The 20211-nt window shown below is 46.5% G+C and overlaps 8 protein-coding genes across 8 annotated transcripts; 4 read left to right on the top strand and 4 right to left on the bottom strand.

Annotated features, from left to right (window-relative positions):
* Positions 1–2000: 2000 nt before the first annotated feature.
* Positions 2001–2923, top strand: AOL_s00097g594 (uncharacterized protein; the record flags this gene model as incomplete). Its single annotated transcript, XM_011126427.1, has 2 exons — positions 2001–2474; positions 2534–2923. 2 exons carry the CDS (start codon positions 2001–2003, stop codon positions 2921–2923), a joined length of 864 nt encoding a protein of 287 aa, XP_011124729.1.
* Positions 2924–4046: 1123 nt separating this feature from the next.
* AOL_s00097g593 (uncharacterized protein) lies at positions 4047–5213 on the top strand (the record flags this gene model as incomplete). Its single annotated transcript, XM_011126426.1, has 2 exons — positions 4047–4948; positions 5021–5213. 2 exons carry the CDS (start codon positions 4047–4049, stop codon positions 5211–5213), a joined length of 1095 nt encoding a protein of 364 aa, XP_011124728.1.
* A 319-nt stretch (positions 5214–5532) lies between these two features.
* AOL_s00097g592 (uncharacterized protein) lies at positions 5533–6080 on the bottom strand (the record flags this gene model as incomplete). The annotated part of the gene is made up of 4 exons (XM_011126425.1): positions 5533–5586; positions 5666–5781; positions 5914–5946; positions 6068–6080. The coding sequence occupies 4 exons, from the start codon at positions 6078–6080 to the stop codon at positions 5533–5535; spliced, it is 216 nt and encodes a 71-aa protein (XP_011124727.1).
* A 750-nt stretch (positions 6081–6830) lies between these two features.
* On the bottom strand, positions 6831–8674 carry AOL_s00097g591 (uncharacterized protein; the record flags this gene model as incomplete). The annotated part of the gene is made up of 3 exons (XM_011126424.1): positions 6831–8343; positions 8404–8474; positions 8549–8674. 3 exons carry the CDS (start codon positions 8672–8674, stop codon positions 6831–6833), a joined length of 1710 nt encoding a protein of 569 aa, XP_011124726.1.
* Positions 8675–10492: 1818 nt separating this feature from the next.
* On the top strand, positions 10493–12920 carry AOL_s00097g590 (uncharacterized protein; the record flags this gene model as incomplete). The annotated part of the gene is made up of 3 exons (XM_011126423.1): positions 10493–10698; positions 10796–11066; positions 11139–12920. 3 exons carry the CDS (start codon positions 10493–10495, stop codon positions 12918–12920), a joined length of 2259 nt encoding a protein of 752 aa, XP_011124725.1.
* Positions 12921–13471: 551 nt separating this feature from the next.
* AOL_s00097g589 (uncharacterized protein) lies at positions 13472–15631 on the top strand (the record flags this gene model as incomplete). Its single annotated transcript, XM_011126422.1, has 4 exons — positions 13472–13784; positions 13901–14239; positions 14308–14847; positions 14898–15631. 4 exons carry the CDS (start codon positions 13472–13474, stop codon positions 15629–15631), a joined length of 1926 nt encoding a protein of 641 aa, XP_011124724.1.
* Positions 15632–15912: 281 nt separating this feature from the next.
* Positions 15913–17142, bottom strand: AOL_s00097g588 (uncharacterized protein; the record flags this gene model as incomplete). Its single annotated transcript, XM_011126421.1, has 2 exons — positions 15913–16255; positions 16319–17142. The coding sequence occupies 2 exons, from the start codon at positions 17140–17142 to the stop codon at positions 15913–15915; spliced, it is 1167 nt and encodes a 388-aa protein (XP_011124723.1).
* A 919-nt stretch (positions 17143–18061) lies between these two features.
* Positions 18062–18819, bottom strand: AOL_s00097g587 (uncharacterized protein; the record flags this gene model as incomplete). The annotated part of the gene is made up of 2 exons (XM_011126420.1): positions 18062–18451; positions 18517–18819. 2 exons carry the CDS (start codon positions 18817–18819, stop codon positions 18062–18064), a joined length of 693 nt encoding a protein of 230 aa, XP_011124722.1.
* Between the last annotated feature and the right edge of the window lie 1392 nt (positions 18820–20211).

The following is a 20211-nucleotide window of genomic DNA, read 5'->3' as shown; positions in this document are numbered from 1 at the left end:
CCAAGATAAAATATAAAAAACAAAAAATAAAATAAAAAAATCGAAGTTAAGAAGTAATAATAGTAATACCATCACCATCACCACCACTGTCACAACCACCAACACCATCACACCGTCATCGATCATACATCATACATAGTCCATCATCTCCATCATCTCCATCATCGCCGTCGTCGTCATAAATCTTTTAACCTTATCAGGATTAAGTCCCTCGCGTCTTTGCAGAATATAATATCATTACCAAACACCCGGTCCGACTTCCATCAATCAATCAATCATCATCACACATCCAACCCAACCCAACCCAACCCAACCCGACCAACACCAACACCAACACCAACTACAATAATAACAACCACCTGGCTGGTCGGCAGGAAAAGAGGGAGAAGGAGTACACACATCACCGTCCATCCATCCATCAAACAAACCAACCGACCATCCTCATCTTCAAACCATCTTCAAACCATCACCCTTCCCTACTTTGCTCTTTTGGAAAATATTGTTCATCTCATCGCCAGCTATTCCTACAAGGCGCCCATCTCCTTTTTCTTCATCAAGTAAGTTTTTTTCCCTTCACTTAGCTCAACAGTACTAGCACCCTTCTATACCCCGAACTCGCATTCGGGCTTGGTGGTCACAAGGACCACTCTTATCTCTTCCCTCCCCCCTCGCCAGAATAACCTGGTCCCTTCTCCCTTTCCCTCAAAGATAAGGCCAGTCCTGGGTTCCTTGCCTGAGATGGAATTGGAATGCAATGCTTACCTGTGCCTGTTTTTACCCACTTCTGCCTTTTACCATCCAATTGCGTCTCGGCTTGTTAGCTGGCAGTGCAGCAGCCCATGCTTTTGACCATCTCTTGCTATCCCCCCCCCCCCCCCAAAAAGCACTTGTCTGCTCGTCTGCTCGTCTGCTCCTGCTCCTGCTGCTTTGCTGCTTGGTTGCTTGATTGCTTGGCTGCTTGACTGAGTGCCTTCCTTCCTCTCCTGCATGTTTTGCCTCGAATTGCGGTAAGCTCCAGCACCATGCACTATGTAACACACACTTATTGCACTGGTAGCTATGGTAGCTATAGGCAGGGAGTTCCCCAACATGTTGCTTTCCTGCACTGTTCCCGATTTCGAGGCTCCTTCCCGCGCCCGACTTCGTCGCCAACCTCGAGATGGATCCAGTAAGTCAACGCGATGGCAGCACTGCTGCAACAACTTGGCTGTCCTTTGGGAACTCTTTCCTTCCTTCCTACCATTCTATAATTCCGTTACAATATGATAATTAATAATAATAATAATAATTCATTATCATTATTATTATTATCATGGTAATATATATATGGTGGCAATATAAAAGTAACCCTGCCAGCTTTGCCTGCTCGAACTTGTTTTTTATTTTATCTTTATTATTATTATTATTTTTATTTCTGGTTAAAGATCCGCTTGTCTTCGGAAAGCTTCTCATAGGCTTCGAGATCTTTTAGAGTTAACTCCCTCGTACTGACTTTGATCCCATTAGTCCTTCAGGATCACCACCATCTAGCTATTTCTCCTAAATTCACCCTTCACCTGCTCTCCTTGATAAACTTGTCGGAGTGCCTACCGGTAGATTAAGACCCTATCGTTTCCACGTGTAATTTCGCCTACTCTGAAGGTTTAGTCCCATCGTCGTGGGGAAGATTTCGCAGACTTTTTGGGAAACTGTCTTTCTGCCGACCTTCCTAAAACTACAAGTCTCTCCAAACTAGCCACCACCAAGCAGGTAAGATTTCTCCCCTCTTCTACCTAACCTTCACCCTTTGTCCTCACCCGAGCGTAACCTTCTCGGACTTCTTCGCTTCTGATCTCCCCGGCTTTCGGGCAGTCATTTTGTTTTTTCCCTATATAACAATATCATTGCGAGATTCTTGCGAGATTCTTATTTTGTTCCCAGTCACACTTCCCGACCTCTACCAAAAACCTCCTTTACTTCGCCTCTTCACTCTTTGTGGGGCCTGAGGACTTCTATTAACAATGCATCTCGTTCCAGTTCCGAAAGACCCGTTCAACCAATCAGTAACCATGGCCACTACAATGGCATCTGCGTTTACTCAGCAGACGGCCTACGCCCAGCCGTTCCCATACACCAAAACGCAGGCGAAGAACATCTCCCCAAACAGTACATCGCCAACCTCACCTCATAGCGCGAGTACTGTGATGACAACTCCTCCTCAAACTTCTCCCACAACTCCAAACCCTTACCTCCCTCTCGCCCCACGACAACTTCATCCTCCAAAATGCCCCATGTACAGACCTGCCGCGCTTCGTACTACCGAGCGTGCAACTCTGGTTGCTAGTGGCAAAACCGAGCTGTCAGATCCTCCGACACCAGTTGTTGGGACCCCTATGAGGTCGCCTAGGCCGGCCTTCCAAGAGTCAGCGGAGATGGAGCCAACAGTTGGCAGCACGGATGAAGTCACGGGCCCACCCTCAAAGGCGAACTGGAAGGTACGTAGTCAGATATCCTGACCTGGTATTAGCGCATACACTAATGAACTTCCTTCTAGCCGGACGCCGAAGCTACTGTCTGTGATGCTGCGATCTGTAACAAGACATTTTCTCTATTCGACCGTCGACACCACTGTCGCCGTTGTGGGAACATTTTTTGTGCGCAGCACACTTCCCAGTCACTTAAATTGGATCAAAATTGCCGATATAATGCCAAAGGCATCGACTCGAGAGTTTGCATAGGATGCTTCGACGAGTACAAGAGGCTTTGCGCGAAGAGCCGCTCCTCATCTACGAGTAGTTCCAATTCATCGGCCACAAACATCTCTACACCACAACCGGCCAAGCAAATGATGACAGCTCGATATGCGAATGACGGTACTCTACGTGGTAGATTGAACAGCTATGTCGGCAGCTACCGTGACAATTGGTCTTGGAGCACCTTCTAGTCCCGCCGCATTATTTACTATTGTTAAATCTTCACCGGCGGATTTTACATTGGTCGAAATTTTCAACTTGCATAGTGAGCGGATGGCGTTTATCTTCTATTTCTCTTTCTTCTTTCCTCCTTTTTATCTTTATTTTTATTTTTTCCCCTTCCAATTTCCCGGAGAATGTACGATACCCTAACGGCGATTCCCTTTCCGTTTTCTACTCTACTCGCCCTTCTATATTTATGAGCAGAAGAGGCATCTGCGGTTCGACGATTTTAGCGGAGAACGGCAGCGATCGTGTCCTTTAGGACCCATGTTTGTAAAGTCGGTAGCTTTTCTTTACCCATGGTTTATTCTTTCTGTTGTATCAACTACTTTTCGTTTTCACTCTTCATATCTTATCGACTGTTTACGTCCTTACGTATTATGGTTTTAATGTCTGTCAAAGTGTCCATGAAGACCGTTTGAAACGTTTGTCCCGTGTTAATCTTCTATCTTGAAGTTCATTTGATGGAGCTACATCTCCTGACTGTTTTTACTGCTTTCTGGTCATCGTTTTCTTTTCTCTTCTTTCCTGTTACCTTTCTTCCTTCGGCCTCATACACATTTGTTTGTTTGTCCTTACATAGAGAGAAAACCTATAGTTTTTCTGCTTGAACATGCTTCTTCCTTTCTTGTTTCCAGTTTCAGTGCTTTTATCGATTCGGCTGGTGGAGTAATGGATGATTTGTGATATCCTTTTTTTTTTCTTTCTTTTTTTTTTTTTTTTTTTGTCTTCTAGAAGTCTTCCTTTGAGATCGTTACCAGCTTGACATATATATATATATACAAATTTACTTGGCTTTAGGCTTTGATTCTCATATAAGATAGATGGTAATAAGATGGTACCTCGTCGCCGATAGATCTAGACTCACAAGATACATCGAGGTCGTGTGATTGCCGTTTATAATTAATTGAGGCTCCGTTCTGTGGCTGGAATTAAGAAAGGTGGCTTGTAGTTAACCTGCAGGCATCCGCAATAATTGAACCAGGGTGTATGACACGCAAACTGATCGGTCCTATGCTTCTCTCTCCATTGCTTAGACAACAATCATTCAATTCTCCACCACATACCCGTCCTGCTATATGTATCTTCATAATGGATGCCTTTGCCTCCATCCTCTCCGCCGAAATGGCGAAAAAGAAATCCGCTACGGCCCCTAAATCCACATCTACAGATTCTACGGCTGCTACCAATAGCGACGGTACCAGTAAAAATGGTGGCAGCAAATACGTCCGCCGCGCAGATATCGAAAAAGCCCGGCAGGAACAATACCTAGCTGATCAAGCCCGCCTCGAATCCGAACGTGCGGAACGCACGCTCAAAAAACGGAAAGCAGACGAGGAGGCGGCTGCGGAGCGTGAACGACAACTTGAGAAACGTCAGAGATTGCGGGATGAGAAGGAAAAGGCTAGACTACAGAAGGAACGAGAAGAAGAGGAAGAACGGAAACGAAAATTACGGGAGAAAACCGGTGTTACGGGCGATACTGATGAGGACGACGAATCGAAGAAGGATGGAACAGGCCCAATGGACGAGAGTGCGGCTGTCCGGAAGCTACGAGAACTGAATGAACCGATTCGGTTATTCGGGGAATCAAATGCACAAAGGATGAAAAGAATACACCGGCTCACGGGCGTTAGGAAAGCAACTCCTCCGCCTCTCTCCGGAGGCGAGCTTCTCATCGACCCCCAAAATGTCGCGAAGGATCCCTCGTATGTGTGCCGCCAGCTATTAGGGTGGTTTCGACTGGTAGTTTCGGAATGGCAGATAGCGCTTGAGGGACGTGAAGAAGCACTACGGGAGTCGTATCAGGGACGGCAAGCTACAACGGCCATGACACAGGCGATTGAGAATCTACAGCCGCTATTTAAACACTTGCAGAAAGGGGATATAGACGAGGAGATATTTGCGAAGATAGTGGAGCTGGTTGTTGAAGCGCAGGCGAGGCGGTATGTTAGGGCTAATGACGTATATTTGAGGTTAAGTATTGGAAATGCGTAAGTCACTCTACGTACTCTCTTTTGGTTGATTCGACCCCGGAAATTCTAATCAAATTCTTATACATGTAGAGCCTGGCCAATCGGTGTTACCATGGTTGGTATTCACGAGCGTTCTGCTCGAGAGAAGCTACACGAGAAGGGCAAATCGGCGCACATTATGAGCGATGAGGCGACTAGAAAGTATCTGCAAAGTATAAAACGATGTTTGAACTTCGCACAGACTAGATGGCCACCAGAAGATCCGATGCAGATTATGGGTTAAAAGGAGCAAGCAACTAATGGAGCATTCGGCGTTTCTGGGTTCTTTAGCTAAGGGGGTTGTACACTAATTTGTCACAATATCAAGTATGCATACTATGAGGTCGATTGATGCCAATGGCTCGCGTACCACAGATAGCAGTGAGAAATCTGTTATCGATATTAGCTTTAGCCTTTCGTAATGTACCAGGTCGTGGTATATATATCGCGGTACAATATGACCGTTAGGTATGAGTCAACCGAGTAAAACTTGTTATATGTTCAATTGGTCTGTATGACTTCTTTCAATATGATACAAAGTGAAAGCCTCCCAAATCTCAATTTCAGAACTCCTTAATAATATCACCCCGTCTCTTTCCCTTTAATTCATATCTCCCCTATGTGTAACACAAAAATTAACATCAGTCAGGCGCTCCTACGTGCTTGATGTTCGCCCTCGGAAGACCTGCGACCTACCTCGCTCCAATATGACAGTCCTAGCGTAGCAGCAGGGATAGCAACGACCATCCAGAAGGTTAATTTAGCGGCTCTAGAATTGAGACGGAAGAACTTGGTGCGGTTGCGGTGCATTTCTATAATATATCTAGCATTAGATAATCGAATCCTTTCTTCGGTCTATTCCAGGTAGATTGGGGTGAAAGGTGACGGGATCCGGGTAGAGAAATATATCGGTGATACTTGTCGAGGGTATAGAGGAGGCATACCATTCCATTTTAGGAGCGCCGGATCGTAGTCGACTAGAGATGGTCCATGTTAGCGTTCGTCTTTTAGACAGAGCGTCATGATGTGGGAACAATCCCGACGATTGAATATGAGCCAGTAAAAAATGAGGGTGGGGGACGAGGAGTGGGAGCTTACCGTGACCACCCATCTTGGCGATTATATATTCTGCTGGCCGTTGGAGGTGGTTTGTTTGGTGAGAGGGGTAGGTTATTGGAGGGATGTAGGTTGACTTGCACGTTGAACATGAGCAGATTGAACGTTTCGGTTCGGAGGTTGAGATCATGAAGGGTGTGAGACTAACCCCGAATAGGAAATACGGCCAGAAACAATAAACAACGCAGTTAACATTCCTCAGCTACAGACCATCATGCCCATGCGCCATCATGCATGATAATATCGATATCATCGATTGTAGAGAGCTATATAGATGAGATGCGTATGCACCATCGGCGTAAGCAAATGGTTTTAAACTTCATAATATATGTACATGTTCGAATCTTTGCATGTGGATGTGCCAGCCGTCTGAGATAGCTAAGTACCTAGGTATATCTATATCTGCCTTCAGGTTTCATGATATACACGGCTAGTTGCTTTGAATACCGGCAGCTAGAAGGGTTTACAAATATTAAATGCCATCGTATTCGTTAAAACAAAGAAAAAAGAAGAAAAAAAGGCTGATGCAACTGTAGAAATACAAGGATAGAAGCAAAGAAAAGCAAACTGCTCTTATCCCGGAACACAAGCAGGCAAGAAACATTCAGAGTCCTAAAATAGCTTAAGCTAGCGAAATCGTGGAACGGGATACAGTTCGTGTGTAACCGATTAATGTTAATAATTTTTCAAAAGAAATCTCCTTCAACCCAATTCAGCTGTATCGAATAGAATCTCCTCCCATCTTTCATGCCGAATAAATGTTTTTGTTATCCTTACCAATGTAGGTACCATGAAAACCGAATGAGACGACCCTTCCCAACTCTGCTCTGGCAAGCTCTGTCATGTCCTTTGCATTTAGTACCAAGAGGTAACTCTTTTCACATTGTCCGTCGAGAACGACCGTGAGAAGAGCTCCGTCATCCTCGTCTTTGCCATTTGGATTTGCAACGAAGATTGGCTCGCTAGGCGAATGGCCGTGCTTCTCCCAGTGGACTGGGGTGCGGGTTTCGGTATCGTATTTGACTATTCCGTCAACCCATGAGGACTTCCCACGGATTGAAATAGCGTAGACGTAGCGATGCTTGCGGGTGATGTAATTCGGGTTGATAACTGGAAGCTCCATTCCAAGTTCTTCTCTGAAATCAAAACTGGCAGTTCTCGTCGTTGGGTCCGGCTTCTCTGGGATGTTTGCTAGTCTCCACCGAGTAAATTGGGTCTTGAATTGTGCGATCTTGATGGGTGCGTCTGGTGATGTAGAGCGTAGAAAGGAGTAGTATAGGGTGTGAATGATATCTAGGTTCTCGTAGGTTGGAACATCTAAAACGATATCATCCCCTTCTTCGTAGGCGTTGATGGAATGGAAAGCGAAGAAAGCATGGGTTTCAAAGTTTGCGACTACACCCTTCTCGCCAGTGCGATCGATGACAAAGAATTTGGCCTTGTTAGTTGGGTCCCATGGAGCGATTGCGTCGGCGACATTGCGGGTGTAAATAATCTTTGCGCCACCCCATGAGTATTTTGATGAATATACGCACAAGATTACGTATTTCTTCGAAAGGAAGAAGGAGTGAATGTATGACGGATTTGCCCCAGTGACTTTGGCAATGATGGTACATGTTCCTTCTGGTGTGATCTTGAAAATCTTGTATTCTGGGGTACCATCGACCTTGAGATTGAAATTGAAGAAGTCGCCAGTGTCTGGGCAAGTCCGAGCATGGGAGGCGGAAAACTGGCCGTTCAGTTCCGGATGGAGGATCTGTTGGTTTGCGACACCAAGGGGCTCTAGAGTTTCTGGATCGAGAGCTTGCAGGACGGTGGCATCGGTCTTTGCAATCAACGTAACCAGACCCCCGTGTCCGTTGGCACTACTATTCGCGGCTGTCCCTGGAATTTTGAGGGAACCAGGCATATTTGGAGATAGTGTCACGCCGACATTGTGACAGCTCGGATGCTCAGCGCCACCGATGGCTTGCATTGCAGAAAGAGGGGTCGACTGAAAACTGGTCATGACCTTTCTGAAAAAGCCCTCACAAGGGTCACGTCTCTGGCCAAAGCTGTAGCTGTCACGCTGACCAGTCTTCTTAATATACTCTAAGAGTTCATCGCAAGCTCTGCGGGATCGATATATAACTTTTTTGTCTGCTGTGATCTCAAAACGATGGTTCAGGGTGAAACCGTCGAACCAGTGATCAACCTTGAATGTTCCCTTCTCAGTTTCGACTCTGTCTCCGCCGGGACCGGTTCGGTAGAGTACGCCGCTAGAAATGGCAATCTGTTAGATTTCAGAAATTCCGGGGGGTAGTATTTGGAAGTCGTACCGAACGTAATCAGGGATGTTTCCAGTGACCGTTAACTCGATTGGTTCACGAGTTTCTTCTTGCCAATCAAACTAGATACATATGTCGATGCCATTAGCTCGACTTCTTATTGGTGTTTATCCCGCAGATGATGAGGTCAACTTACACCCGGGTCATTATTCCAATCATTATATGCCTTGACTTTCGCCTCCTCCTTTGGAGGATTTTTTATCGTCCAACTGGCGCTTCTTCGGTAGAGAGCCTTAGGACTAATATTGTCGATTATCGTCATTCTTCCCCGCAAGACACAAATACGAAGGAGGAATAAAGTGATGCGATGTCCGAATGAAGATTTGGTTTAAAATAATTAAGACGAAATGAAATCTAGACTGTGGTGTGTCTAGTTAGCGATCTGGCGAATGGGTGGTATGGAGTGTTTGGATTTAAGCAGAACACTTTCAATAAAAAGTTATACTGACAGGTGGATATTATTTCTCCGGATAATCAATAATAGCTGCCTAGTAATATAATAGCAAATACGAAATACGGAAGCGTGAATAGATTGGGGAAGATAACGTTTTATATGCGGCTGACAAGGCTAATGAAGCTACCTTTTGCAAATTTGGTAGGATCTTTGGAGTGGATGGTGTGTTGAGTGTGGTATAATCTACCTGCCGGCGCTGCAAGTACACTATATACCCTGTAATTAGTAGGAACTAGAACACACTGTATAATCAAGTATATAAGAGTCTAAAAAATATAAAGAAAATATTACGGCCTAGACAAGGAAGACACGGGGGAAAGAAGAAGAGGGGAGGAGGATAGACAGAATGGCGAACCGGACGAACTAGTCGGAGAGAAAGGCACACATACCTCGCTTGTTAGCGAAGTTCAATCCGATTTGATTCACTGCCACTGCCACTGCCAATGTAAATATGGAAGTACTGTTGCTACTGGTTTTCAGGTTCACTTTCGTAGCTGCAGCTGCAGGTGCTCTCCACACGGTTGGGCGTTCTGGTCACTGAAAAGGTCCCGTTCAATTCTCGTTCAGACGTTCATATTGGGCCGGACATGCATTCATGTTCGCTACCCCCTGCTCTCGATATTGCTCGAAGGGTTTCTTGAATATGCAACGAAGGGTGTAGACATGGAAGCGAATACTTCTGGGGTAAGCCACCCAAGGGACCGGCCCTGGAGACTTCCGTCTTTGCCCCCCATCGGTCCATAAATCTAGAGCAGTTTCATTATTATCGTCATCGACCTTGATTCGCGCCTCTGGGCAATAGTGGATCGTTATGAAATGACAGCTGCGAGGGACCGGACGTAACATAGGTACCTGTACCTAAGTACTAGGTACTGGATTCGAGGCTAGGTAATCGGAGGCATCCATACATATAATGTAACACCTCGGTATAATACCCATAGCATCATATACCGACGGTATCTAGCGGAATGTAGCTGCACTGTCCACGTCAGCCATGTACAAAACCTGCCTCTCGAATTGTCAAATTATCAAATAAGCCAAACGAATACGGTCAGAATAGGAAGTCGAAAGCTTTTCTCGATATTTGGACAGGCAAGCTTGATATACTCTAAAAGCCTGAAATCGACTGGCCGCACGCAGCTAACATATAATGTATTGATGTATCAGTTAGCGACCTGTCTAGCGGTGGGGAATGCTTCCATGCAGCAGGGAATTTCGTACCAGGTCACCGTTTCAATCTTTTGCAATCTTTGTTCTCTCCGTCCCAAAGCTCCAATCACTGTGATTGAATTTGCAAAAAAAGTCCCGTTTCGGATTCATAGTTGGTCCGTTTGCTGAAGCTTGCTGGTATTCTACCCAATCACAGGACTGAACAAGCGAGCGATGTCCTTGGCCCTTGAATGGTCGAGGTCGGTTGAAGTTGGTTCTTTCTGCAGGTGATGCCATCCTTCCTTAGCGTGGTTCTGCCCTTGAAACGGGTAGGAGATTCGGCCAGGGTTGTCGCTTCAGCCGATTGATTGCTTCCCCATTCTAGAATTTTAGCTGGAGCCGCACCTCACCATTGCATCGTCCCACAACTTGGTACCAACGAACCGGCGAAACTCTCTTCCCACACGCGCACGAGTAATGTCCTCTTCTTCCCGTCAACTCGAGGACCCGGACCTTGCCCCTCCTGCGAAGCGCCTCAAACCGTCATCGAGTGCTGGAGATGAACCGTCACCCGAAGTACCCATTGGCCGCGTCGAAAAGTTTGTTCGTACCGAGGAGAGTGTTGGCATCACAGAATTTCTTTGTCCAGATGCCGTAGGCTTCCAAGGTCTGCTGAAACAGAGGTAAACAAAAGACATCATTTCGAACATTCCGGAGAAAGTGAGGGGTTCCCTTGATGGACATCTGCTGACTCGACCGCTCCATCTCCCGCCTTACCAGGTACACCGATTTCTTAGTCAACGAGATCGACAAGGACGGGAACGTCCTAAGACTGAAGTCGCTGAATGTCGAGAGGAGGCAAGGCAATGCTCCGACGGCGAACCCGAAGGCCCAATCAGAGAAGGTACTAGCCGACCCTACAGAGGCCAATGGAAGCAGGTCTGCAGGTGGTGCAAAGACACCTCAGGGAGAGGATACGCCACTTGTAGACAGTGGGGATACAGCAACATCCGAGGCACCTGTGGTGGTTGAGACACCAAAGCCATTCGAGGTATGTAATCGAGATGGCAATTGCACACTAGAAATTTAGTCACAGCATATACTAACTTGACAATATTCCCAGCTTGGGGACGCGGATTCAGCTCTTCTCATATCTTGGCTCGGGCCAGCGGTCGTGTCTAGTCTTGTCAAGCTTTACAATGATATCTTAGCTATTGAGCGGGAGATCAGGCCGAACTACAAGATTGTCACCCCAGAAACCAAACTTAAATCACCAAAACCGATTGATGATAAGGACGCACGGTCTCAGCTACATCGCACCATCCGTAACTTGTTTTCCGGAAAAATCCAGACGGCAACAACCGACGAGTATGAGATCGATTTCTGGGCGACCAAAATAAGTGGTGCAAAGCCAAATAACCAGGATGGAAGGAAGAAGGAACGCTTACCCATGGAGTCTTGGGACTCCCTTGGCGGGGAGTTCTTGCATTTTAATCTCTATAAAGAGAACAAGGATACTATGGAATGCCTAAATCTCCTTGGAAAATTCTTGAGGACGAGTCCAAAGTCCTTCTCATTCGCTGGTACTAAAGACCGTCGGGCAGTCACAGTCCAGAGAGTTTCAGTACACAAATTAAAGGCCGATAAGATCGAAGCTATAAATAAAAAGCTGAAAGGGCTCAAAGCTGGTGATTTTGAATACAAAAACTATGGTCTGGATCTTGGCGACTTAACGGGGAATGAGTTCACCATCTCTCTAAGGGATTGCGTATTTCCAGAAGGATCAGATATGACTAAAGTGATCCAAGAGAGCGTTTCCTCCCTTCGTGAAAAGGGTTATATCAATTACTATGGCCTGCAGCGGTTCGGAACCTTTTCGATTAGTACGCACGAAATCGGCAAATCAATGCTTCTAGGGGACTGGAGGACAGCTGTGTACCAAGCTATGGCTTATGATGACCAGTCATTGGAAACAGCTCCTCCAGATGAAAGGCAAAGAGCCGCAGCCTGCAGGCTATGGTTTGAGGATACATCATCAGTCAGCAAGGCCGCCGAGGCGCGAAAGCTCATGCCTGGTAAATTTGTTTCCGAAAATGCAATCTTAAGTTGGTTGAGTAAACCAAACACGGTCAACGACTACCTCGGTGCTCTGCAGAAGATACCGAGAAATTTGCGGCTAATGTTCGTCCACGCTTACCAGAGCTATGTCTGGAATACCATCGTCAGCGAAAGATTGAAGAAGTACGGGACTACAATTAGAGCGGGTGATCTAGTGGTTATTTCTGCTGAAGAGGCTGCCGCTTCGAACCCGGTTGCCGATCCGCATGAAGAGGAATTTGCACAAGAAGCAAATGAAGAAAAATTCGTTCGCGCGAGGCCAGTGACAGAGGAGGAGGTGGCGTCCGGAAAGTTCACGATATACGATGTTGTTCTTCCTTCACCAGGTTGGGACGTCACATATCCTCAGAATGATCTTCGGGATCTCTATGCCGATATCATGGGCCAAGATGGATTGGATCCTTTCAATATGATTCGAAATCAAAAGGAGCTCAGCATGGCAGGGCACTATCGTCGTCTCCTCTATAAGCCTGAGAGAGTTGAATGGGAGATCAAGCGATATGAAGATCCAAACGACCAACTAGTCGAGACAGATCTGATGTATGTCCAGCGACAGCGGTCGGGGGGTAAGGGGAAGGCTTTGTCAACCGACGAGGGTTTGATCCATGAGGCAGTGAATAACCCAACAGGGTCAAGAATTGCGGTTATTGTCAAATTGACACTGGGGACTAGTCAGTATGCCACAATGGCCTTGAGAGAGTTGACAAAAGGTGGCATTCTATCTCAGCCTGTCCAAGCTCCGAAGAAAGACCAGCCAGACTCTGATGTTAAAATGCAGGGATCTTAGCCCTAGGCGGCTTATAGATGCTCTCTAAAAGGGTTTGCCATGAAAGCATTGTATTTTTAGACCCACTACCTTTTGTTACAAATCATGTACTCTACACTACAATGTATAAGATACCTTATATCTCCGAACACTTTGTCCTGGGCCCATCAGTATCTGGATGGGACATTCCGTTCCAACGGACGAGGCCGACACAGGATTCGGCGACAAACCTTGCCAAATTCTGCACAATATGCGGGATGATCTCAGATGGTAAGCCCACACCGTGCCCAATGGTTAGCGTCGGGCAGTTCTAGCCTATCAAAACCGGTGAATTAGTTGAGGCAAGACCCAAGCTAAAGCATGGAATAGCTAATATCTGCGGTAGGTGAGCAATCTGATTCCCTCCTTCTCCCTCCGAGGAAAACCCACTAGCCCTTTTTTCTTTTTCCGCCCATGCCTCAGTTATCACGGATCTCGTTTCCTCCCAAGTATTTTCTTCACCTTTCCTCTAAATGCGCAGCCATTTTGGAACCTGTTGCCGCTGTAGAGCTGGCATATAAATCAATCTCGACATGACTACATTGTCTACCACTGTTAGGCGGGCTCTGACAGGTCAGGGTATCCATATCCAAGCTACATTACCACGTCCCACGTCATATACAGCCGTCTACAAAATTTCCCGTAGGAACATCACCTCGGACGCCGCGACTGCGCCTGTATATACACAGAATACGGAAAGGAGCTTTCAGGATGATGTATTTGCGCCGCCGACTCGACCGAGCCTTCCTGCGACCGAGTTCTCCGATCGCATGGCAGCAATCAGAGAAGCGAAACCGTTCAGCGAATTCTTGACTGATAATTTCAATCGACAACATAATTACCTTCGTATATCCATTACCGAGAGATGCAATTTACGATGTACGGGATACCTACGAGATACATACGGCCATGAACGGCTTTAAAAAAAATGCGCGGTATTAACATGCGCTGATGATGTCTAGGTCTATACTGTATGCCGGAAGAAGGCATCGATCTATCTCCGCCTTCACACTTGCTTACCACAGAGGAAATCCTCCACCTAGCGAAATTATTCGTCTCCCAGGGAGTTACTAAAATCAGACTAACTGGGGGGGAACCAACAGTTCGCAAGGACATCGTTGATCTTATCACAGAGCTTGGTAAACTAAAGGCTATGGGACTAAAGGAACTAGCTATGACCACCAATGGTATATCTTTGGCTCGAAAGTTGCCACAGATGGTGGCGGGGGGTTTGACGGCCTTAAATCTGAGTCTCGATACCCTGGACGAGTTCAAATTTCAGTTTATGACAAGACGGAAAGGTATTTCATCATCTTTTGGATAGAACAATTACCGAGTTCGATATGGACTACTAATCCAAAAAATATAGGTCTAAGTAACGTTCTCAAGTCGATCGATGCTGCTCTCTCCCTAAATATCCAACCCCTCAAAGTCAACTGCGTCGTAATGAGCAAAGTCAATGTGGACGAAATACCCTCCTTTCTTGCGATGACCAAAGACAAACCTATCGAAGTTAGGTTCATAGAGTACATGCCATTCACCGGCAACAAATGGGAATCTGGCAAAATGATCACATATCAAGAAATGCTGGATCAAATCCGACAGTCCCACCCCGACCTACAGAAAGTACAGGACCATAAAAACGATACGAGTAAAACATATCAGATACCGGGTTATAAGGGAAAGCTGGGGTTTATTACATCAATGACGCATAATTTCTGCGGAACTTGCAACAGACTGAGGATCACAAGTGATGGGAATATCAAGGTTTGCTTGTTCGATAATGCAGAGGTGAGCCTCAGGGACATGATGAGAAAAGAAGGTGGTATGGGACCGGAAGGAGAAAAGAGACTGCTGGAGGTCATTGGGGTGGCAGTGAAAGGGAAAAAAGAGAAGCATGCGGGGCTCGGTGAACTCGAGAGCTTGCCGAATAGGCCGATGATTCTAATTGGTGGGTAGATGGGGTCAATATGCTTTGGGGCTGTGGTTCTTTGAGCTCTGGGCAATGGTTGATTAGGGCTGCAGGGAATGGCTCTCGACGACCCCTTTCGAAGACTATCTCCGACATTCCAACATACCTCCTCTCGCCCCCCGCCCCCCACATCTGTCAGATCGTACGGGCATATAGCACCTCGAGGATCCACCGCCAGCCCACTATGGGTACAGACTCTCAGGATCCAGCACCAGGCCAAAAGCTCACACACGTCCTTCCTTCTGGAGCCGCCCATATGGTTCCAATTCATGAAAAAGCTATCACCACACGAACCGCAAAAGCAGTATCTACCATCAAATTCTCCAACCCAGATGCCGTCAGATTGATACGCAGTAATTCCAACAAGAAGGGAGATGTCTTATCAATATCTCGTATTGCGGGGATCATGGCTGCAAAAAAGACATCCGAGATCATTCCTTTGTGCCACCCTATCAGTATATCGAAGGTGCAAGTCAATCTGAGGGTCGTAGATGACGGAAATGGTGCCATTGAAATCCTAACTGTCGTAACCTGTGATGGGAAAACGGGAGTTGAGATGGAAGCTCTGACGGCGGCTACCGGGGCCGCCTTGACGGTGTATGATATGTGTAAAGCTGTAGATAAAGGTATGGTACTTGATGGCACAAGGGTGGTTGAAAAGGTCGGCGGCAAGAGCGGGGATTGGAAGGAAGAAGGCTGGGTAGAGTGGTCCGAATCGTGAGCCCCAGACCGCGGCCCTCCTCCACCCCCTAAACCATTGAGCCATCATACAACGACATTGTTCATTAAGACCTTTCACCAGTTTTTAGCATCTAACTCTTACATCTACATTTCGGCGCTCACGGAGAGTCGGCGTAGCCAGATAATAATATTAATTGTATAAAATGCAAAATGGGTATCATATTTGAACGGCGGGGAAAGAACATCAGTCATATCATACATAGGTTCGCTTCTCGTCTTAGGCTATCATTTTCCTATTGAGATATCGCCTCCTCTGAAGGATTATCGTTTCTCACTAGTCCTGGAGCCGACTCTTCCCAAGAAGTCCTGCCTCTCGAGATAGCTATCACCACCTTCTCTTCTCTTTTTGTCAAGCTCGTCGCCGATGCCTTCTTTGTCTACAAACCCGGCCCAGTCTAACCTCGACTTCTCGAGTGTGTTGAGCTTGGATGCCTTTTTGGCCCCGCCAGCACCGACAAAGGCGGGATCGAATTTTGAAATTTTTCGCATAGGACGGCGTAGGGGTTTTGGTGGGTTAGGGCTGGATGTTTGGGGTGCGCCAGCTTGGAGAGATGAGAGATATGCCCGGGCCTCGAATGAGTTCGCGGCCACCTGCTTTTCCTCACTATTTATCCGAATCCTCGTTAGTTCTCAATTCAGGATAGATATGGAGTAGATGGTCACATACGTGATAGTCTCCCCAGCGAACTCGTATGTTCGCTTTATAGCAATCATTCCATTATCCTCGGCTGGGATTACCGCAGTTGTTTCGGATCTTGACTCAACCCCTCCAACTGGTAACCCTTCTAACGGTGCAGGCAAAGGGACAGCAGTAGCGGCTTCAGCCGTCGATACTTGAATTCCGGACTCTGTGGATGATGTTATTATACTTGTTACTCGTGTGGATAGTTGTGTGCGTAGTAGCGGCGTACCATCTGGTTTCCCCGGGGATGTAGAGTCAGGTAGAGTGTGTTCGATTTTTGATGTCGTGACGGTTTTGATTGTAGACTTGACTCCCGGCAACGGGGTGGTAGGTTTTAGAGTCTTCGGTGGGGACGGCGAGTTTAGAGACTTCCAAAGGGCGTCGATATCAACGGTTGGATCGGCGGCGGTGGTGGTGCTCCTCTTGACTTTCTTTTTAACTTCTCTTGCTTTCTGTGAACGGGTTTTTATGAATGGACCTTCCTCCTCTTCTTCGTCATCATATCCACTCCCATCCTTCTTTCGTTTCGCCTTCGCGCCGCGCATGATAGCTTCGTCACCGGAGTTATCTTCAACCAATTCGCGATCCAAGAGCGGCAGGTCATTTGCTTTGCGCTTCGAAGGTTTACGGGTGCGTTTCTTTGTATCTTCTTCTTCGGATTCTGAATAGGATGATTCGGCGCTATTGTCATCGCCTTCGTCATTTCGTGTAGGTTGCAGGTCTGGGTTGAAGTCTTCGTCTTCAGATGAATGGTATTCATCATCTTCATCATTTGCGACCATTGCGGCCGCAGCCCTTTTGGAGCTCATATCGTTGGATCGGGGATCTCCCTTGTGGTGGTAAATGGTGTTTGCAGCGGAATTTGATGGCAGGAGGGCAACCGAGAATTCAATTTGGAGAGAGCTTTGGGAGCATGTATTGGTTGAGGTGATGGCGAGATCTTGAGGTTGAAGGTGATGTCAAGATGCAATGTGCCCAGCCGGAAACCGCGTTTCTCGAGTTCATCCAACACAAAACATACAACAAGACTACTACCGCAAGTCTGGTTACGAGACTGAGTACGCATACCCGAGGCTATGCAGCACTATATTCTCCTACACAACATTCTTAAAATTAATATACTAATATATTAGAGGGATGTATATTTTTTTTGAGCAGCAGTAATATTCATTATATTTAGGATAAGTACATGGGAGTAGTATATGATCATGTGGTCGTCCGGATCAGCTCCAAGGCGATACGACGGACTATTAAAAATGAAGGTTTTTCCATGAAGTTACCTGTCAAAACTTGCCCGGTTGCTCATTCAATGAGGCTGAGGAAGGAAGAAGAAGATGTGGAAATGATAAATAAAAGGGGATCTTCAGTCAGGCTTCCTTATGAGCGACCGTTGAGACGAAGGGAATTTGAACGTTTATAGGCAGGGTGGGAGATAGAGGGATAGATGGATAGAGAAAAGGGATTGGAGACGGTGTAAAGTTGAGAAGAAAGAGAAATTTGTAAATGATAGAAGAAGAAGCCATCCAGTACAACCCAGATCAAATACATAAAAAGAAAGATAAAATTGGAAGAGAAAGAATAAATGCCAGTATGATCCATAGAGGCCACTTTTGAAGAGTCAAAATGAAAATGCAAGAAATCCGTAAACGCCGTGCCGTGCCGTGCCATAAGAACTAGAAAAGGAAACATGCTGGAATGAAATTGAAGCTACATCTGGTATCTTGTTGTTTACAAAAGGAAGAAGGAAGCAGCAATGGCAGCAAGAACCAAAGACATGCTCGATCCGAGTCTTGCAGCAGAGTTAGGTGGGACAAGGTCGGTCATACTGGGAGCAGCCCCGGTAGTAGTCCTTGCAGCAGATGTCTCGAGCGTAGTTGGGGTGGATGGCGGGTTAGTCGGCGTTGGGAGAACGCTGCTGGAGGATCCACCGTTTCCAGCGGAGTTCTGGCCAGGGGACAAATTGGCCTCTGCTTGAGCGGCACGAGATGTGAAGTCTGCAAGAGTCCTTTCGGCTGTTGGGTTGATAGCACCGACCATACCAGCCTGACAATGTTTACCCTGGGAGCAGTAGAACCAGATCGGCTTGTCGTTCTCAACTCGAATGGTAAAGGTCGGCATCTAAAAATGCATTGTTAATTGAATTCACTCAATCTAGGAACGAAATGCGATGCGGGAAAACTTACAACTTCAGCAGACTCTGCAACTGGCATGAAGCCAGAGAAAAAGCCAACGGTACCATTACCAGCTGGGGAGTCCTCGATTGGGATGCATGGATCGGCGAAAGAAGCTCGAACGACAGAGTGATTCAATGGATGGAACTGGAATTGAATGAGGTCGCCAACAGCGGCCTGGATCTCCGCGGGTTCGAAGACTGGCTTTCCATCCTTGTTCAAAGCCTGGACAACATGAACCTTGACTTGGTCGGACTGTGCTGAAACGAAAGAGGCGAGGGCAGCAAAAGCAATGACGGCCTTAGAGAAAAACATTTTGACTGATGGCTCTTTTTCTTTGTTTTTGTTTTTTATTTTCTATTGGAAGAGAGCGAGGGCTGTAAAGGGATAAAGTAAGGATGGCGATGTAAGATCTTTCGACTTTCTTGTTCAAGGAATCAATCCTGTGGGTGTATGATATGTACTCAAACGTTCAAATTCCCGTCTTGCGGTTTTAAAAGATAGACAATTAGAAAGGATGGAAAAGGAAGAAGTGAATGTGTAACAAAGCGACTAGCGCTGTAAAGAAATGAATATTACTGTTTGGCTGTGGAGCTGCTGCTGAGGAAGGAAGGGAAAAAAGATAACAGACGATGCGGAAGAGATATATTATATAGGTACCTCAGCTACCTATCGGCCCTCAAATTGAAGTCTCTGATCAGATAGAGCATTCAGGCGCCAATGCAAAGGACGGAGCTGTGCGTACCTGAAAAGTGATACACTCCGCAGTCGGTGTGGCCAGTCTGAAGCGCAAAATGTGTTGACTTGTGGTGGTGTTTCGAGACAGCAAAACGTTTCTGCGACGACTTTCGCTTCGAAAGGGATGCTTTGGGCCCTGTCAATGCTCCTTGCGTTTGACGTTTCCCAGTCTATTCCCCTTTGGTCCCCACTGCGCCTCTTTGCAGGTCCTTTGCGGGTATATTTGGCTGTCGATGGATATAACGGTTTCCTGGATAAAACTCGGCGAGTCCGCTTAGATGATTTGTTTTCTGCTGTTGAAACAAGATGATCGGGCTCCACCGATGGGATTCAGGCCGCCTGGATTTATCCGTTTCATCTTGACCCTTCGAGGTTCCTGGGCAGCTTCAACCGTCTAATCGACTAGCTCTACTACATGGGTACGACGGCGCAACATTGTCGCCAGTCACAGAAGCGATATCAAAGCGAACTTTTGTCACTAGGGCCCTTTTTTGAGACAATAGCAGTCAAGAAACCGATTCTATGCACTTCAGCGGGTCAGGAACATTGCCGTTTCTTCGTATTAACTTGTCCGTTATCACGATAACATGCGTTATGACGTGTTGGCGAGTATCAGCGCTAGGAGAAACAATGTTTGCATCGATTGTTACTTCGCCCCGAATTGCCTGATGATTGTTCTTGGTCATGACTTGTTGTAATTTCCTACTGACATTTGACATTTGACATGACTAAGCTAGATTGGTTAAGTCGCATTGAGTGGCAAGCATGAAATGGCCTTCCTTGCCGGGAGGTAATTGTTTAGATATTTCAGGTTTCGGAATTGGTTATCTTGACAGATGCACGATCAAAACAGGCCATTGGTATTTGGAAATGCCACTAACAATGTGAAGCAGTCTGGGGCGAGGGCCATGATACCGAGAGTCTCAGCGACCTATGAAGCGATCAGATCCATAGGACGAACATGCAATA

The sequence above is a fragment of the Orbilia oligospora genome, assembly GCF_000225545.1.
Source record: "Orbilia oligospora ATCC 24927 unplaced genomic scaffold scaffold00097, whole genome shotgun sequence".
Classification (NCBI taxonomy): domain Eukaryota; kingdom Fungi; phylum Ascomycota; class Orbiliomycetes; order Orbiliales; family Orbiliaceae; genus Orbilia; species Orbilia oligospora.
This window is presented reverse-complemented; position numbering and strand designations above follow the sequence as displayed.